Source organism: Jaculus jaculus, chromosome 5 (genome assembly GCF_020740685.1).
Source record: "Jaculus jaculus isolate mJacJac1 chromosome 5, mJacJac1.mat.Y.cur, whole genome shotgun sequence".
Classification (NCBI taxonomy): Eukaryota; Metazoa; Chordata; class Mammalia; order Rodentia; family Dipodidae; genus Jaculus; species Jaculus jaculus.
Window position 1 is genome coordinate 59,465,342 of NC_059106.1, and position 24,966 is coordinate 59,490,307.

A 24,966-nucleotide genomic window follows, 5' to 3' on the forward strand; every position below is an offset into this window, starting at 1 on the left:
CAGACAAGTTCAAGGAACACAATGATGAGACCCTCTTGAATTTTAGGATCTATTACTTGTGTTGTTTAGGTGGGGATATGTATTATGAAACAGTTCCTTGTTGGTGTGGAGTATTTCCCTAATGGATGTGGTTGGGAGGTGGTATCTTTCTGGAACCCTGGAATCTGGCTGCCTCACTTGTTCTCCCTAGTTTGACTTGTCAGCCGGCTCCATTTTAGCTCAGAGCCTAAAAGCTGACTAAAGAGAGACGGCCTCTTTTCCCTCTCAAATCAGCCTCGGAGCCTCAGCACCCTCTCCCATCCCACACTGCCACCATTCAATGTGAAAAGCCAGGGAGCCGGGCTCTGAGATTCAGCGTCCTTGTTTTCCTATGCGCAGAAGCCAGAAAATGAAACAGGAAACAGAGCGGAAGAGGAGGGGGGTGGGGAGCCAGGAAGCAAAGGAAGGAGAAATTGCAGGAAAGTGGAGCTGAAGATCAGGACAAAGTTCTACCTTTAAAGGCTGATAGTTATGCCTGTAGAAAACATTCTCACTTATCACGAGACCCTCCTTGGCCTTTATTTATTTTTTTACATTTTTTTGTTATTGTTTTGTTTTTTTGAGGTAGGGTCTCACTCTAGTTCAGGCTGACCTGAAAGTCACTATGTTGTCTTCCCAGGGTGGCCTTGAACTCACAATGATCCTCCTACCTCTGCCTCCCGAGTGCTGGGATTAAAGGCGTGTGCCACCACGCCCTGCTCATTTTTTTTTTTTTTTAACTTTTTACAATTACATCAGAGAATTTGTTGTGGTCAGAACACTGAGGATGCATGTCTTCCCCCCCCACCCCCACCCCCATGTTAATTCACAAAGCAAGGACAGTTCATTTCTCAGTTTTGTCTTTGAAAATCAGTGCTTGCTTAGAGAAATTCAAGTCTCCACCTAGTCACAAGTGTATCCTCAGGACTCTGGAGCTGACAACAAATGTGGTTCATTATTTGAGAACCTGGAGGGCCTGCTCTGTTTCTCCCTTATTTCTCCCCTTCACCAACCAACTACAACGTTCCTTGTATACTTTATCCACCTTGCACATGAGAACGATCTGAGGACAGTTTAGGGTCTCAGGGCCTGAAATGAGTTATAAGGGATCCAAAGACGTGGGCTGCTGCTCTTTGCCGGGAGAGATAGGGACCATCTCTTGGTACCCACCCACACCAGTGGCAGTTGCAGAAGATAAACCCCTCCCTCGTCCAGGGCTGTGGCCAGAGGTTAACCCAGGCTCCAGCTTGGTGTGGAGGGCAGGCCGATAACTGAAACCACAGAAGGCTCTGGAACCCCGAGAAACCAGCCGTCCTCCAACGGAGGAGGATTTATTATCGGTTTCCTTGAAGGAGGGTGCAGAGCGGCTCTAACAGTTTCCGTTGCAGGGGTGCCCGCGGGCCGCTCCTCCCCAACAGACGGCCTTGTGCAGTTAGCTTCCTTTTTTTCCCTTTTTTCTTTTGGCGCCACTTCGTGGGAGCGAACGCGCTTGAGGGAGGAGAGTGCTGAGGGGTGTCCTCGAGAACCCCCCCCACGAGTCGGGGCTGAGACCCCGAAGCCGGGGAGGAGAGGTCCCTGGCAGCCAGGGGAGGGGAAGGCCGGGGGGGGGGGAATCCCCCACTTCTTGCCACGAAAACCCCAAGAAAGCTTCTTTTGTGTTCAGAGATGATGCGTGCCAGGCCCCGTGCTGAGCTGCAGCGGGCCCACCGCGGGGAAACCCCGGCTCCGGCTTCGGGGAAGAGGCCTGGGGGGCTGGGGGGGAAGGGCGGCCCCCAGCCCGGAGCCTCGGAGCACCCTGGGCGAGAGGGAACGAACTGCTGCGAGAACAGCAACTTTCGGGAGAGCCCTTCCCGCACGCAAAGCCGAAGGCCCGGGCGGGGCCTGGCAAAGAGGACACGGTGCCAGCGACGACACTCCTCAGGTGTCACCCAGGCAGGAAGGTGCGACACGCTATAAAGTGTCGGTCTCCGCCCCAGCCCCAGCCCCAGCCCCAGCCGCGGCCGGCGCCCCGGAGTCAACATGGCCGCGGCGCTGGGAGGCGGGGCAGCTACGAAGTCCGGGCAGGAGAGGGGCGGGGCTGCCGTCGGCGGAGGCAGTGCGCAGGCGCGGGACGCTCGGGGCTGGGGGGAGGGGGGAAGGGGAGAACCCGGATGCAAGTGCTGAGGTTGGAGCTCCGCGGGGGAGGTCTTGGGCGCGCGGGCGCGGAGGACTCGGGCGCTAGCTTCCGGAGCTCGAGAGTTCTCCGGGGAAGGAAGCTGTCAAACGGAGGCCGAGAGAAATTAGGCGGAGGCTGTTCGAGCAAGAGCTGGAACCCCGCCCCTCCGCCATGGCGGCTTCGGGCGCCGCCTCTTCCTTTGGCGGCCTCCCTCCTCCGTTTGTTTCCGGCCCTGGGGTCCCGTCCGGGTTCGGCGGCTCCCTCGGGACCCACCCCTGGGCTGTGGCTCCCTGGGGCTGAGGGGGTAGCTGTCCACCCCACCCCCGTCCGTCCCCGGTAGGAAGTGTGTCCGAGAAGGGCCGACTGCACCCGGGCTCCGCGGGGGCTCGGGGCAGCGCGCGAGGCCCGGGACTGCAGGACCTTGGGTCAGACGAACGCAGTGACCTCAGCGCAGATGTCCAGTTGCCGCAGGCTTTTCCAGCTAGGGCTCCCCACCATAAGCTTCCAGCAGTCGCATGCTCTGTCACTGGTGGGAGGACTGGGTCAGCTGTCGGAGAACCGGGTTCCAGTCCCGGCCAGGAAGGAGCGCGTGCGTGCATGCAGGCCCCTTTTGTTCGGGTGGGAGGTTTCAGAAGCAACGACGAGGCTCTCTTGAGCGAGTTGGGTGTGTCGCTTGGCCCTGGTGACTCTCAGTTTTCACATCCATAAAATGGCGATGTGTAATTAGACTTGATCTCTCGATGTAATGAGAGCTCTGGAGCCTGTTGATCCCACGGGAAAATAAGAAAGGGAAGGCGTTATCAGTATGCGCCCTCCTGGCTGAGAGGCTTCTCGGGCAGTGTAGGCTGGCTAATAGCTGTAGGGAAAATTGACTTTTTTTTTTTGCTTTTACTTGGTTCTCCTATAAACTTAAGTGTGGCCTACACATCTCCTGTTGCCAACGAGGCCAGAGATTGACTGGAGAGAGGAGGAATGCAAGTGTGGCGGAGATGCAGAGGTGGGTTCAGCGCTTTTCTGTTGTTCCCAGACTCTTCCGCATGTGGGTGGGAAGCCCAGGAAGGGAAGGTGAATTCGTCCTAGGGTAGGAGTGTGCAGTGAGTGTTAGTGTTTCTGTGATTTCTTTTGGCCTAGCGATGTTGGGCATGTTCACAGAGTGCCGCGCCTCTCCCGGCGTTTTCAGAAGCTTGCCTCGAAACTTAATTTTCCTGAGCAAACCGGTGTGGAGGAGTTGGGGGGGCCCCACCCTCCCTTCTCGCGTCCTGGTGATGGGGTGGGCAGCGGGCGCCTCCTTGTGCCGAGGAGGAAGTACTGTCGCTATTAGTCAATCTAGTTCCCCTTCTGGGGAAATTCTTGTATTTTCTATCGCTTCTGTGACTTTCTCGTCTTTGCTTTTCACATGAGATGTGATTGGAGGAGAAGTTGGAGGAGTGATTTCATGTAGAGATAGTCAGCGAGCTGCTAAGGCTGTAACCTGGCCCTATTTAAGATGCCTGTTTATATGCTGGGCCCTGGGAATGCAGCTGTGATGTAAAGCCCTTGTCTTCACAAACCAGATGAAGCAATAGAGTCTTCTGACAATCAGAATTCTTTTTTTAAATTTTTTAAAAAAATTGTTATTTGTTTATTTGAGAGCGACAGACAGAAAGAGAGAGAGAGAGAATGGGCGCGCCAGGGCCTCCAGCCACTGCAAACGAACTCCAGATGCATGCGACCTCCTGTGCATCTGGCTAATGTGGGTCCTGAGGAATCGAGCCTTGAACCAGGGTCCTTAGGCTTCACAGGCAAGCGCTTAACCGCTAAGCCATCTCTCCAGCCCCCAAGTTGCATTCTTTAAAAAGGGGGGAAAAAAATCATTTGCAAGGAGAGAGAGAGAATGGGCACTGCAGGGCTTCTAGCCCCACAAATGAACTTCAGATGCATGTGCCACTCTTTGTGCATCTGGTTTTACATGGGTACTGGGGAATCAAACCTGGGTTCTTAGGCTTTACAAGCAAGCGTTTTAACCACTGGACCATCTCCCCTGCCCTCTGTTTTAACAATATTTGTTTATGAGCTGGGCATGGTGGTGCATGCCATTAATCCTAGTACTCGGGAGGCAGAGGTAGGATCACTAAGAATTTGAAGCCAACCTGAGACCACGCAGTGAATTCCAGGTCAGTCTGGGCTAGAGTGAAACCCTACCTTGAAAAGCCTATATATTTACATATATTCATTCATTTGTGCACAGAGAGAGAAACTTTGTGTGTTTCAGTGTCTCTAGCCACTGCTAGCAAAGTCCAGAGACATGTGCCAGTTTGTGCATCTGGCTTTCATGAGTACTGGGAAATTGAACCTGGCCTTGCAGGCTTTGCAAGCAAGTGCCTTGTTAACCAAGAAGCCATCTCCCCAGCTCCTGGATTTATATTCTTTACACATTGTTGCCGTTCCAACAAAGAGAAGGGAAATCCAGCTTTCTCCATCCCAAGTAGTAGACTGTCTTCACCCTAAGTTTGTTTTAGCAATGGGAGCTGGCTGAACTCCTACTGAGTGGTGGTTTTCTTTTCCTTAGCCACTTAATTTAACAGACCAGCTGAACACACATCAGAGAGCTAAGCTGGCATGTGTAGTCATTATGGGCTTTCAGTATGGTTCTGTACCCCACTGTTGGGACTCTGGTTTGGGAACTAGTTTATTATTCTGGGCAAGAGGGAAATGGTACACACCAAATAATAGCAGCCACAACACACATTTGTGTAGTGCTTTGCACATTAGTCCATTTTACTACCATCATGATGAGTTTATGAAATAGGCAAAAAAAAGGGGGGCGGGGAGGGGCTGGAGCGATGGCTTAGCACTTAGGGCACTTGTCTGCAAAACCTAAGGACCTAGCTTCAGTTCTCCATTACCACATAAACCAGATGCACATAGTGGCACATGCATTTGAAGTTCATGTACAGTGGCTAGAGGTCCTGGTGCACCCATTCTCTCTCCCTCTATCTGCCTATTTCTCTCAAAGTAAAATAAGCTGGGCGTGGTGGCACACATCTTTAATCCCAGCACTTGGAGGCAGAGGTAGAAGGATTGCCGTGAGTTCGAGGCCAGCCTGAGAATATAGACTAAATTCCAGGTCAGCCTTGGGGACGGGGGGAGTAAAATAAAATTAAAAAGAAAGGTTTAATCCCATTTTATGTAAAGAGAACTGAGGGCTGGGGAGATGGCTCAGTGGTTAGAAGTGCAGGGCATGGTGGTGAACCAAGAGTTCAAGGCCACCTTGAAACTACATAGTGAGTTCCAGGTCAGCCTGGGCTAGGGCGAGATCCTACCTCAAAAGGGGGGGCCGGCTAGAAAGATGGCTCAGCAGTTAAGGCACTTGCCTGCAAAGCCTAATGACCAGTGTTCAATTACACAGTACCCACATAGGGCCAGACACACAAAGTGGCACATGAATCTGGAGTTTGTTTGCAGTGGCTGGAGGCCTGGTGCACCTCTTCTGTCTCTCTTACCTCTCTCTGCTTGCAAATAAACAAAAAAATATTTTTTCAAGATGCAAAAAAAAGTAGCATAAACATCTGACAGCAAGAGACCCTGGTAGACACACACACTCACAGGCAAAAAGTATATATTAATTTGGGGGGGGGTTGAGGTAGGGTCTCACTCTAGCTCAGGCTGACCTGGAATTCACTCTGTAGTCTCAGGGTGGCCTTGAACTCACAGCAATCCTCCTATCTCTGCCTCTCGAGTGCTAGGATTAAAGGCATGCGCCACTACATTCAACTTGCAAATAAATATATATATTTTTTTAATTTATTTATTTGAGAGCGACAGACACAGAGAGAAAGACAGATAGAGGGGGAGAGAGAGAGAGTGGGCGCGCCAGGGCTTCCAGCCTCTGCAAACGAACTCCAGATGCGTGCGCCCCCTTGTGCATCTGGCTAACGTGGGACCTGGGGAACCGAGCCTCGAACCGGGGTCCTTAGGCTTCACAGGCAAGCGCTTAACTGCTAAGCCATCTCTCCAGCCCAAATAAATATATTTTTAAAAAATAAAGAGAACTGAATCTTAGAGGGACTGCATGAGAACTTGTAATTGACAAGGTCAGGGCTTGAATCTGGATAGCCCTTATGTTGAAGCACTCAACAGGCTTTTAAAGGTTTTCTGTAAGTCTAGCTTTCCAGCTTCATGCTTCTCTGTATGGAGTTTACTGAATGAGAATTCATCACTTCCAGTAACACCCAGTGTTCCCACCTACCTTTGAGATGCTCCTCATGGCCGAGCGAATGCTAAAGGGGGAGGCTCTTCTGAAGGCTAAAGGCTATTTGAACAGTTTGCTTTGAGCTCACCTGTGACATTTTCGTCGTTGGGTTTTGCTGTTTTGAAAGAAACCTGAGGAAGCTCAGTCCTGGCAGCAGCACACCTGGATTCCTGCCGGTGACAGGATGTGGGCCGGGGACTTGGCCCGGAAGGAGGTGCTGCGGTTTGCAGTCAGCTGTCGCATCCTGACTCTAATGCTACAGGTCAGTCTCTGATCCTTCCTGGCCAGACACTAAGAATGGTCCCCACTTTCCATGTGCCACACCATGCGGCTGGACCCATACAGACAGACTCTTTTTGGTTTTTCGAGGTAGGGTTTTCACTAGCACAGGCTGACCTGGAATTAGTCTCAGAGTGGCCTCAAATTCATGGCAATCCTCCTACCTCAGCCTCCCAAATGCTGGGATTAAAGGCGTGCCCCACAATACCCGGCTCCAAACAGACTTACTAGCTGAAAAAAATAGGCAGGACTCTTATAAACAGTGTTAACTAATCTGTTTGACAAGGAGAAGCAAAGGTCTGGAAAGCTCATTGCTTTCTCCAAAGCTACATAGCAAGTCAAGGACCAGAGGTAGACCCCACCCCAGGGTTCTACTTCCTAAGCTAGTGGTCTTTCCAACAGACAGGGATGCTGTTAGGGTGTGACCGCTCAAGGATTGCCCAGGGTCATGCTGGAGAGATGGTTCAGCAGTTAAAGGCACGTGCCTGCAAACTGCAGCCTGTTGACCTGGGTTTAATTCTCCAGTGCCCACTGAAAGCCAGGTGCACAAAGTGGTGTTCACCTCTGCAATTCCTTTGCAATGGTCAGGGGCCCTGGTATGTGTTCGTGTACACTCAGGTGTGTGTTCTCTGTCTCTGTTTTTGTCTCTCAAATAAATAAATTGTATACATAAAGGTTTGCCGAGAGCTGGGCATGGTAGTGCACGCCTTTAATCCCAGTACTCAGGAGAATGAGGTAGGATTGCCATGAGTTCAAGGGCACCTTGAGACTATATTCCAGGTTAGCCTGGGCTATAGCAAGACCCTACCTCCAAAAAAAAAGATTTGACCAAGGTGCCTTACTAAGAGACGGACTGAGCATTGTATTAGCTGACTGGGGCTGAAGAGGCACGATGCGAGTCCTGAGACCAGGTGTGGAGTCATTCCATAACAGCGCCACTTCTCACAGGTGTCTCCCCTCCCTACCTTACCCACTCAAGTTTTGGTACATTTGCCTTTTTTGCAACTCCCTTTCCCTTAGGCTGTGCGGAAAAATATTGCAATCAAATTCACATATATATGAACTTTTTGGTGCAGTGCCCAATGTTTGGTAGGCCCTCGATTTATGATCATGAATGAGTGTGACTGTTGTGGAATATATGTCAACACCCTGGAGTTGATATATTAGCCTCTTTATCATCAGTATCTGGGCTCCTAGATGGTTCTTCTGGAAACCGCCTTTCCTCTCCTGCCCTGCTAGAGGAGGTATGGCATGCTCTGCTGGCTTCCACACTAAAGTGTCTTCAACTTGGCGGATAGACAGGACTGTTATCTGTGACTGTCACTCTTGTCACATTTATTTTCATTGTGTGAAGTGGCCTGATAAGGAAACTGACCAAAAAGAGAATGAGCCCTAAAAATGAGCTATGCAAACCAGGCGTGGTGGTGCATACCTTTAATCCCAGCACTCGGGAGGCAGAGGTAGGAGAATAGCTGTGAGTTTGAGGCCACCCTGAGACTACATAGTGAATTCCAGCTCAGCCTGGGCTAGTGAGACATTACCTCGAAAAAACGAAAAAAAAAAAAGAGCAAAGAGCTATGCAGATGCCTTTAATCCCATCACTCAGGAGGCAAAGATAGGGGGATCACCATGAATTTGAGGTCAGCCTGAGCTAGAGAGAGAGAGACCATATCTCAAAAGAAAAAGAAAAGAAAGAAAGAAAAAAAGCTACTTATATGCTTGTGTATTTTTCTGAGGAGCTGCAGGCATGGAGGAGGCAGGTAACGGTATTTACCAGCTTTTTTTCTTCTTTTTTTGGTTTTTCCAGGAAGGGTCTCACTCTGGCTGACCTGGAATTCACTATGTAGTCTCAGGGTGGCCTTGAACTCACGGGGATCCTCCTGCTTCTGCCTCCCTAGTGCTGGGATTAAAGGCATGCGCCACCACGCCCGGCTCTTTTTCTTTTTCTTTAGTTCTAGAAGATCACTAACCAAGTGAGTTATTAGTATTGCCTAGAAATCTTGTTATATTTCTATAGCCCATTCTTTTACTCCCATTCTTTCAAAAATTTTTGCATATCAGAATTCCCTGGGAGAGTTAAAAATAAATCCAGGATTAAGGTGTAGCTCAGTGGTAAACTGTGTGCTTAGCACGTGTAAAGCTCTGAATAATTTCCTAGCACTAAAAATAAATGCAAATAATTTTTGTTTTGCTTTGTTTTGTTTTTTGAGGTAGGGTCTCACTCTAGCACAGGCTGACCTGGAATTCACTGTGTAGTCTCAGGGTGGCCTTGAACTCACAGCAATCCTCCTACCTCTGCCTCCCGAGTGCTGGGATTACATTGTTGGTATGTTTTTTAATGGCCATATGCAAAACCAAACCTTTGAGGTTCAGAAATAGGGAAGTCAAGAAAAGCAGGCAACATGGACACAGGAGGGGAGTCCAGCGTCTGAGCAGGCAAAAGGAGTTACAGGGATCGAGGGCCATATACACTGAATGCAGTTCAGACCTTTCCATTTTAGACTCGAATGTATCCTTAAAATGTTCTAGCACCAGTTCAGTGGTGCAAACACAGGCATCTCTTCAGCCTAAGGGTGCATGGGGTACTCCCTTTCCAAGGACACGCATGCCTGCTACCCAGCAGCTTCCACATGCACTCCTGGCATGAAGCACATAGTGTCAGGTGTTGTCTGCACATTTGGCCTCCCCTCTTGACAACCCATACAGGGCCCTTCTAGGAATCAAATAGAAAGTACCACCTGAGACCCCAGTCTGAAGACCAACAGGCAGATTTTTGACCTTCGGTGGCATTTACATATAAATAGGCATAAATAAAACCATCAGGAACAGTGAAGGATCTCACCCTAGCCCAGGCTGGCCGCCTCAAACTCATAGCAATCCTCCTACCTCAGCCACCTGAGTGATGGGATTATAGGCTTGTACCACCACACTCAGCATGCTTTCTTTTTTCCATAAATCTCTAACCTGTTTTCCCCAGTGCTTTCAATTAATAATTTGCATTCTTGAATGATTTTGGGAAAACCCACGAAGGTATCACCAAATCCCTCAGCCTACCTACATATGTTCTTTGTCCTTAACTACTGAAGATGGAGTAAACTGTCTCCTTATCCAGAGCTAGCTCCTCTACCTGTCTAGCAGATACTCTCCTCAGCCACTCTTTCCTGTCTCCTGCATAAGGTTCTTTTTTTTTACTTTTTCCTTAATCTTCATGCTGGATCCGTACCCCCTTTCTAGTCTCTAAAAATGTCGAAGCACCCTTTTCCTCTTCTCTCCACCTGTGCTTCCTCCTCTAGTCTCCTGCCTGCGATTACCACCCTTGTGCTTTCATCTCCAGCTCACATGATCCCTGCCTGATCTCTCTCCTCACCCACAGACCCATGGATCTCATGCCTGGTTACTTCTGCAATAGTGTCCAACCCAGGGTTACTAGTCCAAAACAGCTCCTGATATGTCCCTCACTCCCAAGTCTGTTCTTTCCAATTTACTTTATTGTATTTATTTAGTTAGGGTGTTTTGCTTTGGTTTGGTTTTGGTTTTTCAAGGTAAGGTCTCACTCTAGCCCAGGCTGGTCTTGAACTCATGGCCATCCACCTACCTCTGTCTCCTAAATGCTGGGATTAAAGGTGTGTGCCATCACACTTTTTTCCCCAGTTTACTAAGTGGTAATTCTTTTCTTCCAGTTATTCAACTAAAATCCTGCTCTCCTTCACCCCACAGGCACTCTTCAATGCCATCATCCCAGATCACCATGCCGAGGCCTTTACTCCTCCCCGCCAGGTCCCCTCCGGCCCTGTGGACCGGCTTGTGGAAGGTCTTCTGGGTGGTCTTTCTCACTGGGACGCCGAACACTTCCTGTTTATTGCCGAGCATGGCTACCTCTACGAGCACAACTTCGCCTTCTTCCCTGGCTTCCCCTTGACTCTGCTGGTGGGCTCTGAACTGTTGAGACCCTTGCGAGGCCTCCTGAGCCAGCGGAGTTGCCTGCTGATCTCCATAGCATTGCTCAACTCCTTGTTCTCTGTGCTGGCCGCTGTCGCACTTCATGACTTGGGTTGTCTGGTTTTGCGTTGTCCCCGCCAGGCCTTTTATGCAGCACTACTCTTCTGTCTCAGCCCTGCCAATGTTTTCCTGGCAGCTGGTTACTCAGAAGCTTTGTTTGCCCTCCTGACATTCAGTGCCATGGGGCAGCTGGAGAGGGGCCGGGCCTGGACTGGCGGCCTCCTCTTTGCTCTTGCCACTGGGGTGCGCTCCAACGGGCTGGTCAGTGTCGGCTTTCTGCTGCATTCCCAGTGCCGGGCCTTTTTCTTCTCCCTTATGGTGCTGAACCCCCTGAAACAGCTTGTCAAGCTGATGGCCTCTCTGTGCCTGTCAGTAGTCTTGCTGGGCCTGCCATTTGCCCTCTTTCAGTATTATGCCTATACCCAGTTCTGTCTGCCAGGCTCAGCCCGCTCCATTCCTGAGCCCTTGGTGAAGTTAGCTGTGGACAAGGGCTACTGGATTGTGGGTGGAAATGAGCCACTGTGGTGTTCCTGGGATCTGCCTCTAGTGTACAGCTATGTCCAGGATGTTTATTGGAATGTCGGCTTTCTGAGATACTATGAACTCAGGCAGGTGCCCAATTTTCTACTGGCAGCACCTGTAGCTATACTGGTTGCATGGGCAACCTGGACATATGTAAGCACCCACCCTTGGCTCTGCCTCACACTTGGGCTGGGAAGAAGCAAGAACAGTAAGACCCTAGAGAAGCCACCTTCGGGCTTCCTCAGTCCACAGGTGTTTGTGTACCTGGTCCACGCGGCAGTGCTGCTGCTGTTCGGAAGTCTGTGCATGCATGTTCAGGTGAGGCGGATTCCTCTCCGGGATAAGTACGTGAAGACAGGCAGAACTCCAGTCAGGGAAGACATCTTGCTACCAGTTGGAATGACCCACATGTAATTTATTCAACAACTGTTTGGAGGATCTTGAGTTGGAGGCACTCCTGGTACTCAGGAAGTGGAGACAGTCTCATCCCCAAGGCAAGCTGGCTAGCTAGATGAGCCATCTCTCTGAGCTCTGGGCTCATGGGGGACCAAGTCTCACTAAATAGGATGGACAGTTATTGAGGAAGACCCCCTGACATTGACCTCTGGTCTATGTACATGTGCCCACTCACAGACATGCATACACATTTAAGTAAGTGCAAATACTGCACTTGTGCCAAGGGTATAGTATAACTTAGTGTAATTGCTTAGCATAGGAAGCCCTTTTTTAGTTTTTTGAGGAAGAATCTTACTCTAGCCGAGGCCGACCTGGAATTCACTATGTAAACTCAGGCTGCCCTGGATCTTCCCACCTCTGCCTCCCAGGGTGCTGGGATTAAAGGTGTGCTCCACCATGCCAGCTGAAGTACTTCTTTTGGGAGGGGCATGTGGAGGGCCATAAACTGGCTGACCATTGGACCCCAGTCATCCTCTTGTCTCTAACTCCCTGAGTGTTAGAGTAAGTGTGGCCTTAAAAAAAAAAAATTAAGAGTTGGGTGTGGTGGTACACACCTTCAATCCCAGCACTCAGGAGGCAGAGGTAGGATTGCCATGAGTTTGAGGCCACCCTGAGACTCCATAGAAAATTCCAGATCAGCCTGGGCTAGAGCAAGACCCTACCTCAAAAAAAAAAAAGAATTTTATTTATTTATTTTTGAGACAGATAATGAGAGAATGGACGTGCCAGGGCCTCTAGCTACTGCAAATGAACTCCAGATACATGCTCCACCTTGTGCATCTGGCTTGTGTGGGTCCTAGCGAATCAAACCTGGGTCCTTTGGCTTTGTAGGCAAGTGCCTTAACCGCTGAACCATCACTCCGGCCCTAAAAAATTTTTTAAGCCAAGGGTGGTAGCCAGTGCCTTTAATCTCAACAGACGTAGGAGGATCTTAGTGAGTTTGGGGCCAGTGTGGGACTACAGAGTGAGTTGCAGGTCATCCTAGGCTAGAGTGAAACCCTGCCTCAAAAAAAGAAAAGAAGAAAGCCAGGTGTGGTACTGCACGCTTTTTAAAAAATATATATATTTAAAATATATATATTTATTTATTTAAGAGAGAGAGAGAATGGGCACGCCAGGGCCTCCATTTACTGCAAATGAACACATGCATGTGCCCCCTTGTGCATCTGGCTTATGTGGGTCCTGGAGAATTGAACCTGGGTCCTTTGGCTTTGCAGGCAAATGCCCTAACTGCTAAGCATCTTCTCCAGCCCCACACACACTTCCTGTGTCCGATAGAGGAAAAAATGAAAAAGAAATCTACAGCTATACATTGGAATTTGGTTGTCTAAAGCGGTGCACGCTTTTAATCCCAGCATTGCCCTAAGAAGTTGGAACTCAGAGTTAGGAAGATCTCTGTAAGTTCAAGGCCACCCTAAGACTACATAGTGAATTCCAGGTCAGCCTGAGCTAATAATGTAAGACCCTAAAAGAAGTAGAAAAAGAAATAAAAAGGAAAACTTTTTTTTTCTTTTTGGTTTTTCAGGGTAGGGTCTCACTCTGGTCCAGGCTGATCTGGAATTCACTATGTAGTCTCAGGGTGGCCTCACACTCTCGGTGATCCTCCTACCCCTGTTCTGGGATTAAAGGTGTGTGCCACCACACCTGTTCAATATGTTTTGTTTTGTTTTAATGTATTTACTTGGAGAGATTCTTGAGCAGTTAAAGGACTGAGGCTGTCTTGGGGACTTTCCCTAATCAACAGGTCTGCCCATGTTGGCTTCAGGCAGATGTCAGATGTATTAGGTATTGGCAGTGGCATTACAGGTTTAGGAAGGGGTTGATCTCATGTTCAGTTTTTCATTCTTAGCTGTGTCCCCAGTTTCAACACTCCCCCAAGGAACTCTTCTGTTCCTATGCTGATCAGTCTTCCTTAGCAGTGCCTGCCTCTTGCAGGCATACATTGGCAGTCTGTGACATTCTGTGGGCTATGTGGAAAGGGGAAATAAAAAGTGGGCATCTTTGAATTAGGGGGATGGCTCAGAGGGTAAGACACTTGCTGTACATGTGTGAGGACCCAATTTCTGATATTCATAGTCCATAGAAAGCCAGAATCTAGAGCTCATATCTGTAAACCCAGTGCTCCTAAACCAACCTTGATGGAAGGCAGAGACGAGAATTCCTGGAAGCTCACAGGCCAGATAGCTTGGTGCAAACAAGAAGAAACCCCATCTCAACCAATGCCTGAGCTTGTCCTCTGACCTCTACACGTGTGCTCTGGCTACACCTGCACCCGCACACACAAAAATTAAGTAGCCATGGGTGTTTGGGACTGGGTTAACTGGTAATGTTCCAGTGTAGTTGAGGGAGGAACTTTTTTTGGTTTTTCAAGGTAGGGTTTTGCTCTAACCAGGCTAGCCTGGAATTCACTATGGAGTCTAAGGGTGACCTTGAACTCGTACCTTTGCCTCTGGAGTGCTTTGAGATGAGGAAATTTGAAGAGGATCTGCTTTCCTGTTTATTCTCTTGGCCTCACCATCCTCAGGTTCCCAAACTTCAAATCACAGATAGTTTAGAGAGGCCCTGGACTAAATTAGACTCCACCAAATTTTCAGTATTGATTGGCCCATTATTGTGGCAATTAGTTGTTTATAACTTGGAGTGACCTGGCTGGAGTTACCTCTTTGTGGGGCAGACCTGCAACTCTGTTGAACTGCTTTTGCATTGTGATGCCTTTCTAGTCAGGGGCCATAGTTCTCCATAGGCTGGCCCATCCTGCACCATTGACATTTCAATCCATGTGTCTTTTCTAGGTTCTCACTAGGTTTTTGGGCTCCTCCAGTCCTGTTGTGTACTGGTTTCCAGCTCACTTGCTTCTGGATCAAGAACCATTGTTGAGAACCCTCGAGACGGTGCCTTGGAAGCCTGTTGCACAAGACTTCCCTCCAGTACAAGAGGCCTCCAGAAATCCCATCATGCACCTCTTGTACCACTGGAAAACCTGTTCTCCAGTCACACGCTACATTCTAGGGTACTTCCTGACTTACTGGCTCCTGGGACTACTCCTCCATTGCAACTTCCTGCCTTGGACATGACCTGAAGTCCCAAAAGACAAACTGGAAGCTTTTACTTAACCAGGGGTCTGAAAGTTTAAGACACACTGGCTGGGACTGCCTGCATTGCCCGAAGATAATTGCTTTGTACATTAGGATCTCAGTATCTCTCTGTCCCCTCCCTCCCTCCCTCGAAGCTGGTTAATCCACATGGGAGAAGTAAGGGCCATGAAAGAAGTGTGAACCTGCTGGTTCTGGCTGGGGTAAGCTTAGGGTAGTGACTAGCTTGTAAGTGGAAAAATCTTATTCCAAGTCTGATGTATACCTGGATCTGTCTTAACAGGTTTTTGGTGGCGTTTTGTTGTTGTTTGGTTTTCTGAGGTAGGGTCTCACTCTAGCCCAGGCTGACCTGGAATTCACTATGGAGTCTCAGGGTGGCCTGGAACTCACAGCTATCGTCCTACTCACTATGGAGTCTCAGGGTGGCCTGGAACTCACAGCTATCGTCCTACCTCTGCCTCCCAAATGCTAGAATTAAAAGCATGAGGATCAGTGTGAGTTCCAGGCCACCCTGAGACTCCATAGTGAATTCCAGGTCAGCGTGGGCTACAGCAAGACCCTACTTTGAAAAAAAAAATTATAAATATATATTTGAGAAAGCCTGGTGTGGTGGCACACGCCTTTAATCCTAGCACTTGGGAGGCAGAGGTAGGAGGATCACTGTGAGTTTGAGGCTACTCTGAGACTACCTAGTTCCAGGTCAGCCTGGGATAAAACAAGACCCTACCTCAGAAAAGTAAATATATATACATACACACACATTTCAGAGGGAGTATAGGTGTACCAGGGCTTCTTGCCACTGCAAACAAACTCCAGACACATGTACCACTTTGTGCATCTGGCTTTACATGTGTACTGGGGAATCTACCCTGGTCCAACAGACTTTGTAAGCAAGTGCTTTTAACCACTGAAACTCTCCCCAGCCCAAATAGTCTTAAACCAAACACTGACCCATGTGCAAACTTAAATTTGGTAAATGTTTCATCAAAGGGGCTGGAGAAATGGCTCAGTAGTTAAAGGCACTTGCAAAGCCTGACTGCCTGGGTTCAATTCCCCAGAACATACATAAAGCCAGAAGTGGTATATGTATCTGGTATTCATTTCTGGTGTCAGGAGTCCCTGGTATGTCCATATTCACTGCCTGTCTCTCATATATATATATAAAATTTCATCAGGGATGGAGATACAGCTTAGCAGTTAAGGCACTTGCTGGCAAAGCCAAAGGACCCAAGTTCAACTCCCCAGTACCCAAGTAAGTCAGATAAGGTGGTACATGCTTCTAGAGTTCCTTTACAGTGACTAGAGGCCCTGGTTCACCCATTCTCTGCCAGCCTCTTTCAAATAATTATTTTTGTTTGTTTTTCAAGGTAGGGTTTCATTCTAGCCCATGCTGACCTGGAATTCACTACATAATCTCAGGGTGGCCTGAACTCATTGGCGATTCTCCTACCTTTCTCCTGAGTGCTGGGATTAAAGATGTGCACCACCACACCCTGCTACAAATAAATGCATATTTTTTTAAAAGGCCCTTTCATCAAAGGCTGTAACTAACTGGCTGGTGATAGTCTAAAGCTCAAAAGTCTGAAAACTTTGACAGCTTCCATAATTATAGACAATAAACCATGCATAATTCCCTCCCCAACCCCACTTTCCCCTCACAAATCCACCCTCCATCATATCCCCTCCCCCTCTCAATTAGTCTCTTTTGACATCATCCTTTTTTCCTCCTATTATGAAAATCTCAAATGTGATTTTTAAAGGAGAGTTATCTCCATTTCTTCTCTCAGCAGTTAGGAATCCCTCTGTCCTGGTGCACGTACTGGAAGCAGTGACTTCTGGTGAATGAGGTGCCCTGGACTAGGAAGCTAACCCAGGACAGCTAATTCCTAGGTCGTTCTCCAGCACTCCTGTGTGATTGGTGGGCATGGATGGGTCAGAAACGCATGTTTTTTGTTTGTTTGTTTGTTTGTTTTTTTGTTGTGTGTTGCTCAAAGAAACACCAGATACTTGCTCCAGTTGTTGTTTTGTTTTTTGAGGTAGGGTCTTGCTCTAGCCCAGGCTTACCTGGAATTCACTAGGGAGTCTCAGGCTGGCCTTGAACTCACAGTGATCCTTCTACCTCTGCCTCCCCAGTGCTGGGATTAAAGGTGTGCACACCACCATGCCTAGTTTGCTTCAGTTTTAGCATCCAGTTTAGGTGATGGCTGGGAACTGAATCCAGGCCGACTGTCTTTGCAAGCATTACCTTAAAGCACCAAGCCATCTATCTTCCCAGCTGTGAGCCAGGAAATTTTAGCTGAGTCCAACATTGGCTGAAAGAGCATCAAGCTCTGCTTCCTGCTTCCCAGTAGATGGCAAACCTGTCACTAATGACCCCGCCAGGTGTGGTGATTCACATCTGTAATCCCTAAACTCAGGAGTTTGAGGCAGGACCATTGCTGTCAATTTGAGGCTACCCTGGGTTACACAGAGAAACCTTATCCCAAAAAAAAAAAAAATCACCTGCTGAGCAACTTTTGCCCATTTTTTTGAGCCAGGGTAAAGTTCGGCTCTGTATTATTGTCCCTCTTATTCCTCATCGAGCCAAAAGTTCCAGTAAGCAGCAATCTTCAAAACAGATGGGGACCCAGCAGCAGCTCTGGAAGGCTGAGTTGGAATTTGGACACACTCCCTCCAACCGTGACAGAAAGCTCAACTTGCCAGCTGAAGGGAAGCTCCTGGCTGCGGCCCAGCACCCTCGGGGAGCCTCCGGCCAGCCTGGCCAAGGAGCATCCCCGCCCTCGCGGCAGCACCAGCCCAGCCAAGCATCTGGTCTGGAGTCAAAATGCTTCTGAAAATGTACACACAGATCGGGGCAGCCCTCTGCCTTCTGCCAAGACACCCAGTGCCCTCCTTGGCAAAAGATGATCACCTCTGCCCTAGTGTCCCTCCAGCTGGCAGACACTGCCTCTCTCTTCTCCAGCAGCTGCAAGCCCAAGGACTTCAGTGCTTGTGGAAGGAGCATGAGGTCTTTCAGTCGGAAATTTTCTTCCCCTGCTGGAAGAGGTGACTCACACCCGAGTCAGCGTGCGGTCACAATTCTGTTAAGTCTCAGGATCTCCATCACCAGGAACTCCACACCTGAGGAGCGGTGCTAAGAAAGGGCTGTTCCAGACCTTGGAAGGAGGTCCACTTGCGCTGCAGGAAGGTTCTAAGGAATGGGCACACTTTATGGCCAGCAGCTGTCCTTTTACCGACCAGTTAACAGTCTAATAGTCTGAGAGGCACATGAGGGGCTCAAGGCAGGAAGCTTCCTGTTTACCCTGAGGCCTAACAATGCCCCTCAGTGGGGCTGGGCTTCCAAGGCTTCAGAGAAAAGTCATTTCCTTCTGCAACCCTGCTAAAACAGAAACCAGACACTTCTCTGCCTGCAAGTTGATGCCTTTTTGTTCTTTAATGAAGGTGGGAGGCAGGGGCGGAGTTGACATGTTTTTACCAGTCTGGGGGAAAAAAAAAAAATCACCTTTTTTTTTTTTTTTGTCCGACCCTCTTTCATCTAAAAATGTAAAGTACAGGCTTAAGAGATTTAAAATCAATTGATTTTTTTTGAGTAGTTAATCCCTATTTTCAAGGACTAAGGAAGACTCAGTTATGCCTCCTATCTAGTGAATTGCTAGCCTATACAGAGACTTAAGAGGAAGTGGTTAATTCTGGAGAGTAAACAGACACCTAAACTTCCTGTTTTCTCTCTCTACTTGAACTTTTTTATGTTGAAAATGAATTAAAGTTTCAGTTGAAGCTGAGTGTGTTTGTTCTTATAATCCCAGCGTTTATGAGGCTGAAATAGAAAAATTGTGAGTATCTTGATCCAGTCTGGGAGTTATAAGGCTAGCCTGGCCTGCATAATGAGACACTGTCTCAAAAAAAAAAGGGGAAGGGGTGGGCTGGAGCTGGAGTGATGATATAGAGTTAAGGCGCTTGCCTGCAAAGCCTAAAGACCCAGGTTCAATTCCCCATAACTGCGTAAAGCCAGATGCGTAAGGTGGTGCATGTGTCTGGAGTTCGTTTACAGTCCCTGAAGGCCCTGGCATGCACATTCTCTTTTTCTCTGCCTGTTTCTGTGTCAAATAAAACTAGGGCTGGAGAAGATGGCTTAGCAGTTGGGGCATTTGCCTGCAAAGCCAAAGGACCCTGGCTCAATTCCCCCAGGATGGACATAAGCCAGATGCACAAGGAGGCACATGCATCTGGAGTTCATTTGCAATGGCCAAAGGCCCTGGCTTGCCCATTCTCTCTCTGTCTTCGTCTCTCTCACTCTCTACCTCTTTCTCTCAAATGAATAAAATATACTTTAAAAAGAAAATATTGCTGCGTGTGGTGGTGCATACCTTTAATCCCAGCACTAGGGAGTCAGAAGTAGGATTGATGTGAGTCCAAGGCCAGCCTGAGAATACATTGTGATTTCCACGTCAGCCTGGGCTAGACTGAAATTCTACTTCAAAGAAGGGTGGTGGTGCCAGGTGTGGTGGCACATGCCTTTAATCCCACATAGTAAATTCCAGGTCAGCCTGGGCTAGAGTGAAACCCTACCTTGAAAAAAAAAAAAAAAAAAAAGGGCAAGGGCTGGAGAGATGTCTCAGTGGTTAAGGTGCTTGCCTGCCTGCAAAGCCAAAGGACCCAGGTTCAATTTTCCAGTACCCATATAAGCCAGATGCACAAGGTGGTACATGCATCTGTAGTTTGCAGTGACAGGAGGCCCTGGTGCACCCATATTCACTCTCATTCTGTCTCATCTTTCTGTCTCTCTGTCTCTCAAATATTTTTAAAAACAAGTTGCAATTAGAAATTAGATATTTAGAAAAGGTTAAGTGTGGTACAAAACAAGCAGTCATGAATTCACACAAAGTACAAACTTCTTCCAACATGGGACACCTGGAAAGACTTGGTGGGGAAATAGTAGTTGAGCTGGAGCTTTGATTGTTATTGATTTTAGTTGGTTTTTGCCATTTTTTTTTTTCCAGGTAGGGTCTTGCTATATAGCCCAGGCTGACTTTGAATTCACTAGTCTCAGGCTAGCCTCGAACTCACAGTGATCCTCCTCCCTCCATCTCCAGAGTGCTGAGATTAAAGGCGTGGGACACCATGCCCAGCAGAGAGAGATTATGTTGTTTTGAAATTTTTATTTGAGAGAGGCAGTAGAGAGAGAAAATGGGCAAACCAGGGCCTCTAGCCACTACAAACTCCACATGCATGTCTCACCTGGTGCATCTGGTTTATGTGGGTTCTGGGGAATCAAACCTGGGTTTAAGGACATTTGCACAGGGTAGTTTATGCATCTCGAATTCATTTGCATTGGGTAGAGACCTTGGCACACCCATTCTCCCCCCCCCTTCTCTCTTTCCCTGTTTCTCTCAAATAAATACATATTTGAAGAAAAAAATAAAAAAAAAAAACCCTGAACTTGGCATTATCCCTCAAACACAGCATAAGAACTATTTATATGGAATGCTGGGATTAAAGGCGTGCACGACCACACCAGACTTCTCAAATAATTTTTAAAAATTGAAAATAGGGCTGGAGAGATGCCTTAGCAGTTAAGCGCTTGCCTGTGAAGCCTAAGGACCCCGGTTGGAGGCTCGATTCCCCAGGACCCATGTTAGCCAGATGCATAAGGGGGTACACACGTCTGGAGTTCGTTTGCTGTGGCTGGAGGCCCTGGTGCGCCCATTCTCTCTTTCTATCTGCCTCTTTCTTTCTCTGTCTGTTGCTCGCAAATAAAGAAATTAAAAAAAAAAATTGAAAATATTTTTTAAAATAGTCTGATTTAGGCAGGCACGATGGTGCATGCCTTTAACCCCAGCACACGAGAGGCAGAGATAGGAGGACTGTCGTGAGTTTGAGGCCACCCTGAGATTACATAGTGAATTCCAGGTCAGCCTGAGCTAGAGTGAGACCCTACCTCAAAAAAACAAGAAACAACAACAAAATAAGTCTGATTTAAAAAAAAAAAAAGGACTAATTGGAAATCTGCAAGAGGGTTGCATAGACCATATACAAAAACAATGTCATTTTATATAAAGAACTTGAATATTCCTGGAGTTTGGTCTACATGAAAATCCTGGAATCAGTCCTCTGAATCCTAAGGAACTATACCAACCACTTCATAGAAGGGAATAGCATCATTTTATAGGCTAGTTGTGAGGAATATTACCATACGGAAAGTGTCCATAATCATACTAACAGAGGAACAGCTGCATTTTGGGGTATGTTGAGTTTATAACTCCAGTAGTATGTTTGTGTGAGAAGAGAAGTGGAACTGAGCACAAGATGAGTGGCCCAGGAGCTGTCCTCACAACAGATTACAACAGCCATGCCTGGGGGAGACTGTCAAAAGGAAGAATGTTGAGACTAAGGGAGAGCTAATTTAGAAAGTTTGGGACAAGTAATTCAATTTCTCTAAACTTTTTTTTCTTTATTTTCCTATTCTTATTCTCCCATTGGTGCTTTTTTTGTTTGTTTTGTTTTTTGTTTCTTTTTGTTTTTCGAGGTAGGGTTTCCCTCCAGTCCAAGATGACCTAGAATTCACTCTATACTCTCATGGTGATCTCCTATGCCTCCAGAGTGCTGGGATTAAAGGCAAGCGCCACCACGCTCTGCTGGTTTGTTTTGTTTTGTTTTGTTTTATTTGTTTTGAGGTAGGGTCTCACTGTAGCCCGGAATTCACTATGTAGTCTCAGGCTGGACTTAAACTCACAGCTATCCTCCTACCTCTGCCTCCCAAATGCTAATGTTAAAGGTGGTCAGGCGTGGTAGCACAGGTCTTTAACCCCAGCACTGGGGAGGCAGAGGTAGGAGGATCACCGTGAGTTCGAGGCCACCCTAAGACTACATAGTGAATCCAGGTCAGCCTGGACTAGAGTGACACCCTACCTCAAAAAAAAAAAAAAAGAAAAAGAAAAAGAAAAAAAAGCAAGTTCCCCACACCTAGCACTTGTTTTGTTCTGTTTGTTTTTGGTGTTTGTGGTGTGCGTGCTGCATCCATGTGCATGTGTTCAACTGTGTGCGCCTTGTGTGTGTGCAACGCAGAGGCCAAAGACAACACTGGGTGTCCTTTACCACTCCTCCACCTTGTTGTCCCGAGACAGCCCAACACTGAGCCTGGAGACCACCATTTATTTTCCTGTTTTGTTTTTTCATTTTGGTGCCATGACTTGGATGAGACCACCATTTTTCAGATAGACTGCTGACTGCCGAGCCCAGAGATCCTCCCGTCTCTGTCCCACCTCTAGCACTGGGGTTACTGGCGTGCATGGCCACACCCACATTTTGTTTTCCGTGGGTGCTGAGGATCAAACTAGGCCTCATGCTTGGGTAGCAAGTGATCTTACCCACTGAATCAGCTCTCCAGTCCCTAACCTTGTTCTTTCTTTTTTAATATTTTTGCTGGGCATGGTGGTACACATCTTTAATCCCAGGATTTGGGAGGCAGAGGTAGGAGGATTATCATGAGTTCAAGGCCACCCTGAGACTAGTGAATTCCAGGTCAGCCTGAGCTACAGTAAGACCTACCTCAAAAAAACAAAAAAAAATTATTAGCTGGGCATGGTGGCACATGCCTTTAATTCCAGCTCTCTGGAGGCAGAGGTGGTAGGATTGCCGTGAGTTCAAGGCTACCCTGAAACTACAAAGTGAATTCCAGGTCAGCCTGAGCTACAGTGAGACCCTACCTTGAAAAAACAACAGAATTTTTTTTTTTGTTTATTTATTTGAGAGAGAGAGAATAGGTGTGCCAGGGCATCCACCTGCTGCAAACTCCAGACACATGTGCCGCCTGGTGCATCTGGCTTCTGTGGGTTCTGGGGAACTGAACCTAGGTCCTTTGGCTTTGCAGGCAAGCGCCTTAACCACTAAACCATCTCTCTGAGCCCTAAACCTGTATTTTCATGTGCTGTGGAACTCTGTCCGGCAGAGGCCTCTGAACAGGCATGACATAGCCATTTCTTGAAATCAGAGGAGCTGTAATTACCTGCATAAAACCCCCTACAAGACTGGGCCCATCACTTCTCCCTCATGAGGGGGAGGAAGGACTCACAGGCTGCCGGAGGAGATTGTTCAAGGGGTCGTCCATGAGGCCTCAACCCTTTCTGAAGATGTATAAACCATTAAATGGTTGATGGGAAGTGAGGGACTTTATTTTGGTGATTTGAGGGGCAGAGGTAGGAGGATTCCTGTGAGTTCAAGGCCAGCCTGGGACTGCAGAATGAATTCTAGCTCAGCCTGGACTACAGTGACACCCCCTACCTCAAAAAAAAAAAAAAAAAAAAAAAAAGGCTGGGCGTGGTGGCACACGCCTTTAATCCCAGTAGTTGGGAGGCAGAGGTAGGAGGATCACCATGAGTTCGAGGCCACCCTGAGGCTACATAGTTAATTCCAGGTCAGCCTGGGCTAGAGCTACCTTGAAAAACCAAAAAAAAAAAAAAAAGAGGCTGAGGATGAAACTGAAGTGGTAGGGCACATGCTTGGTATAGTATAAACAAGGTCCTAGCTGGTCATGGTGGCCTCTCTTCTTAGCACTTGGGAAGCCAAGGCAGAAGGATGTCCAGGCCAACCCTTGGCCACATAGTAAAACCAGGTCTTTAAAAAAAATAAAAATAGGCCATGGGTTCAATTATCAGCACAAGAAGGAAAAAGAAAACAAAACAGAAAGCTGTTGAATTTAGGGGTCAGAAGTACAGTTGAAGGTGAGATTATTGCTATAACAAGCACCTCACAAAACTCCGTGGTCTAATCCTATAAAATCCACATGTTCACATTGTGATGGTTAATCTCAGTTGTCAACCTGACAGAATTACCATGGAAACAAATCTGTGTGTGTGTGTCACAGCACAGTCACTGCAAGAAGGAAGTAATACAACACCAGGAAGAGCATATTCTATTCAAGCGCTGGAGGCCCAGCCTTCCTTTTGTGACTTGGTCCTTCCCTGGCTCCTCTATTCCACAGGGCACTAAGGCACCCACAGTGGGGAGCAGCTCACCACTTTCTTAAAGCTTCTCCTGGCTAGAATCCAGTCATGGGGCCCCACCTACAGCAAAAGAAAGGGAAGCAGGGTTGCCACAAATAATTTTTCAATGGTACTATATTCCAGAAACTGCACAAGGCATACTTACACTAAGGAATACTTGGTGGTTCATCTGAAATTCAAATGACACTGAGCATCCCGCATTTTGCTAATCCTGGCAAACCCTAGTAGGAAGTAAAGCTTGGCCTGGTGTTCAGAAGACAAAAACACAGATATTTGGATGAGCCAAATACCTGTTTTTCCTCACCGAGTACACTCCCCTCCTTCCAAAAGGGAACAACTTTAAAACCTATGCAGTCATTATATTCAGCTGGAGATCTCTCAGCCCGCCTCAGTTCTTGTGACTTATGCGTTAGACAAATCGTCCACACTTCATAAACAGATCCGGTGTTCATGGGGACAGCGAGAAATGATAACCTCGGGTCAGACTCCCTTCAGATGAGGAAAGCCAGGTGAGGACAGTGGTCTCTGACTCAAAGCACTTGTGAATTCCCACTGGTCAGGCATAACAGTCCTTTCCTTGAGTGGACCCCAATTTTATTATAGGACTCCATTATCTATTGTTCCCCTTGGCTCCCTCTCCCTCCTGGATATCACTTCAGGGAAATTCTTCCCTCATGGATATCTGCATGACCGTATCTTTTTTTAAGATTTATTTTATTTTTTATGTTTATTGACAACTTCCATAATGGTAAGCAATATCCCATGGTAATGCCCTCCCACCCTCCCCACTTTCCCCTTTGAAACTCCACTCTCCATCATATCCCCTCCCCCTGTCAATCTGGCTCTCTTTTACTTTGATGTCATGATCTTTTCCTCCTATTATGATGGTCTTGTGTAGGTAGTGTCAGGCACTATGAGGTCATGGATATCCAGGCCATTTTGTGTCTGGAGGAACACATTGTATATCCCTAACCCTAACCTACTTTGGTTTTTTGAAGTAGGGTCTCACTGTAGTCCAGGCTGACCTGGAGTTCACTATGTAGTCTCAGGGTGGCCTCGAACTCATAGTGGTCCTCCTACTTCTGCCTCCTGAGTGCTGGGATTAAAGGCATGTGCCACCACACCTGGCTGGGCTATCTTTTAAAATATTTTATTGATTTATTTGAAAGAAAGAGGAAAAGAGGCAGAGTGTGTGAGCATGGGCACATCAGA

At 47.7% G+C, this 24,966-nt stretch overlaps 1 protein-coding gene across 5 annotated transcripts; it reads left to right on the top strand.

The window, feature by feature from the left end:
- The first annotated feature begins 1,741 nt into the window (after window positions 1-1,741).
- Pigv (phosphatidylinositol glycan anchor biosynthesis class V) lies at window positions 1,742-15,051 on the top strand. 5 transcript variants are annotated; one of them, XM_045150879.1, is made up of 5 exons: window positions 1,742-1,958; window positions 3,088-3,170; window positions 6,532-6,666; window positions 10,401-11,522; window positions 14,453-15,051. In XM_045150879.1, exons 3-5 carry the CDS (start codon window positions 6,589-6,591, stop codon window positions 14,732-14,734), a joined length of 1,482 nt encoding a protein of 493 aa, XP_045006814.1. In that variant the 5' UTR covers window positions 1,742-1,958; window positions 3,088-3,170; window positions 6,532-6,588; the 3' UTR covers window positions 14,735-15,051. The 5 variants fall into 5 exon arrangements, with proteins under 5 accessions (XP_045006814.1, XP_045006812.1, XP_004671274.2 ...); XM_045150877.1 differs by lacking the exon at window positions 1,742-1,958 and adding an exon at window positions 2,156-2,182; XM_004671217.2 differs by lacking the exon at window positions 1,742-1,958 and adding an exon at window positions 2,216-2,509.
- Window positions 15,052-24,966: the final 9,915 nt, after the last annotated feature.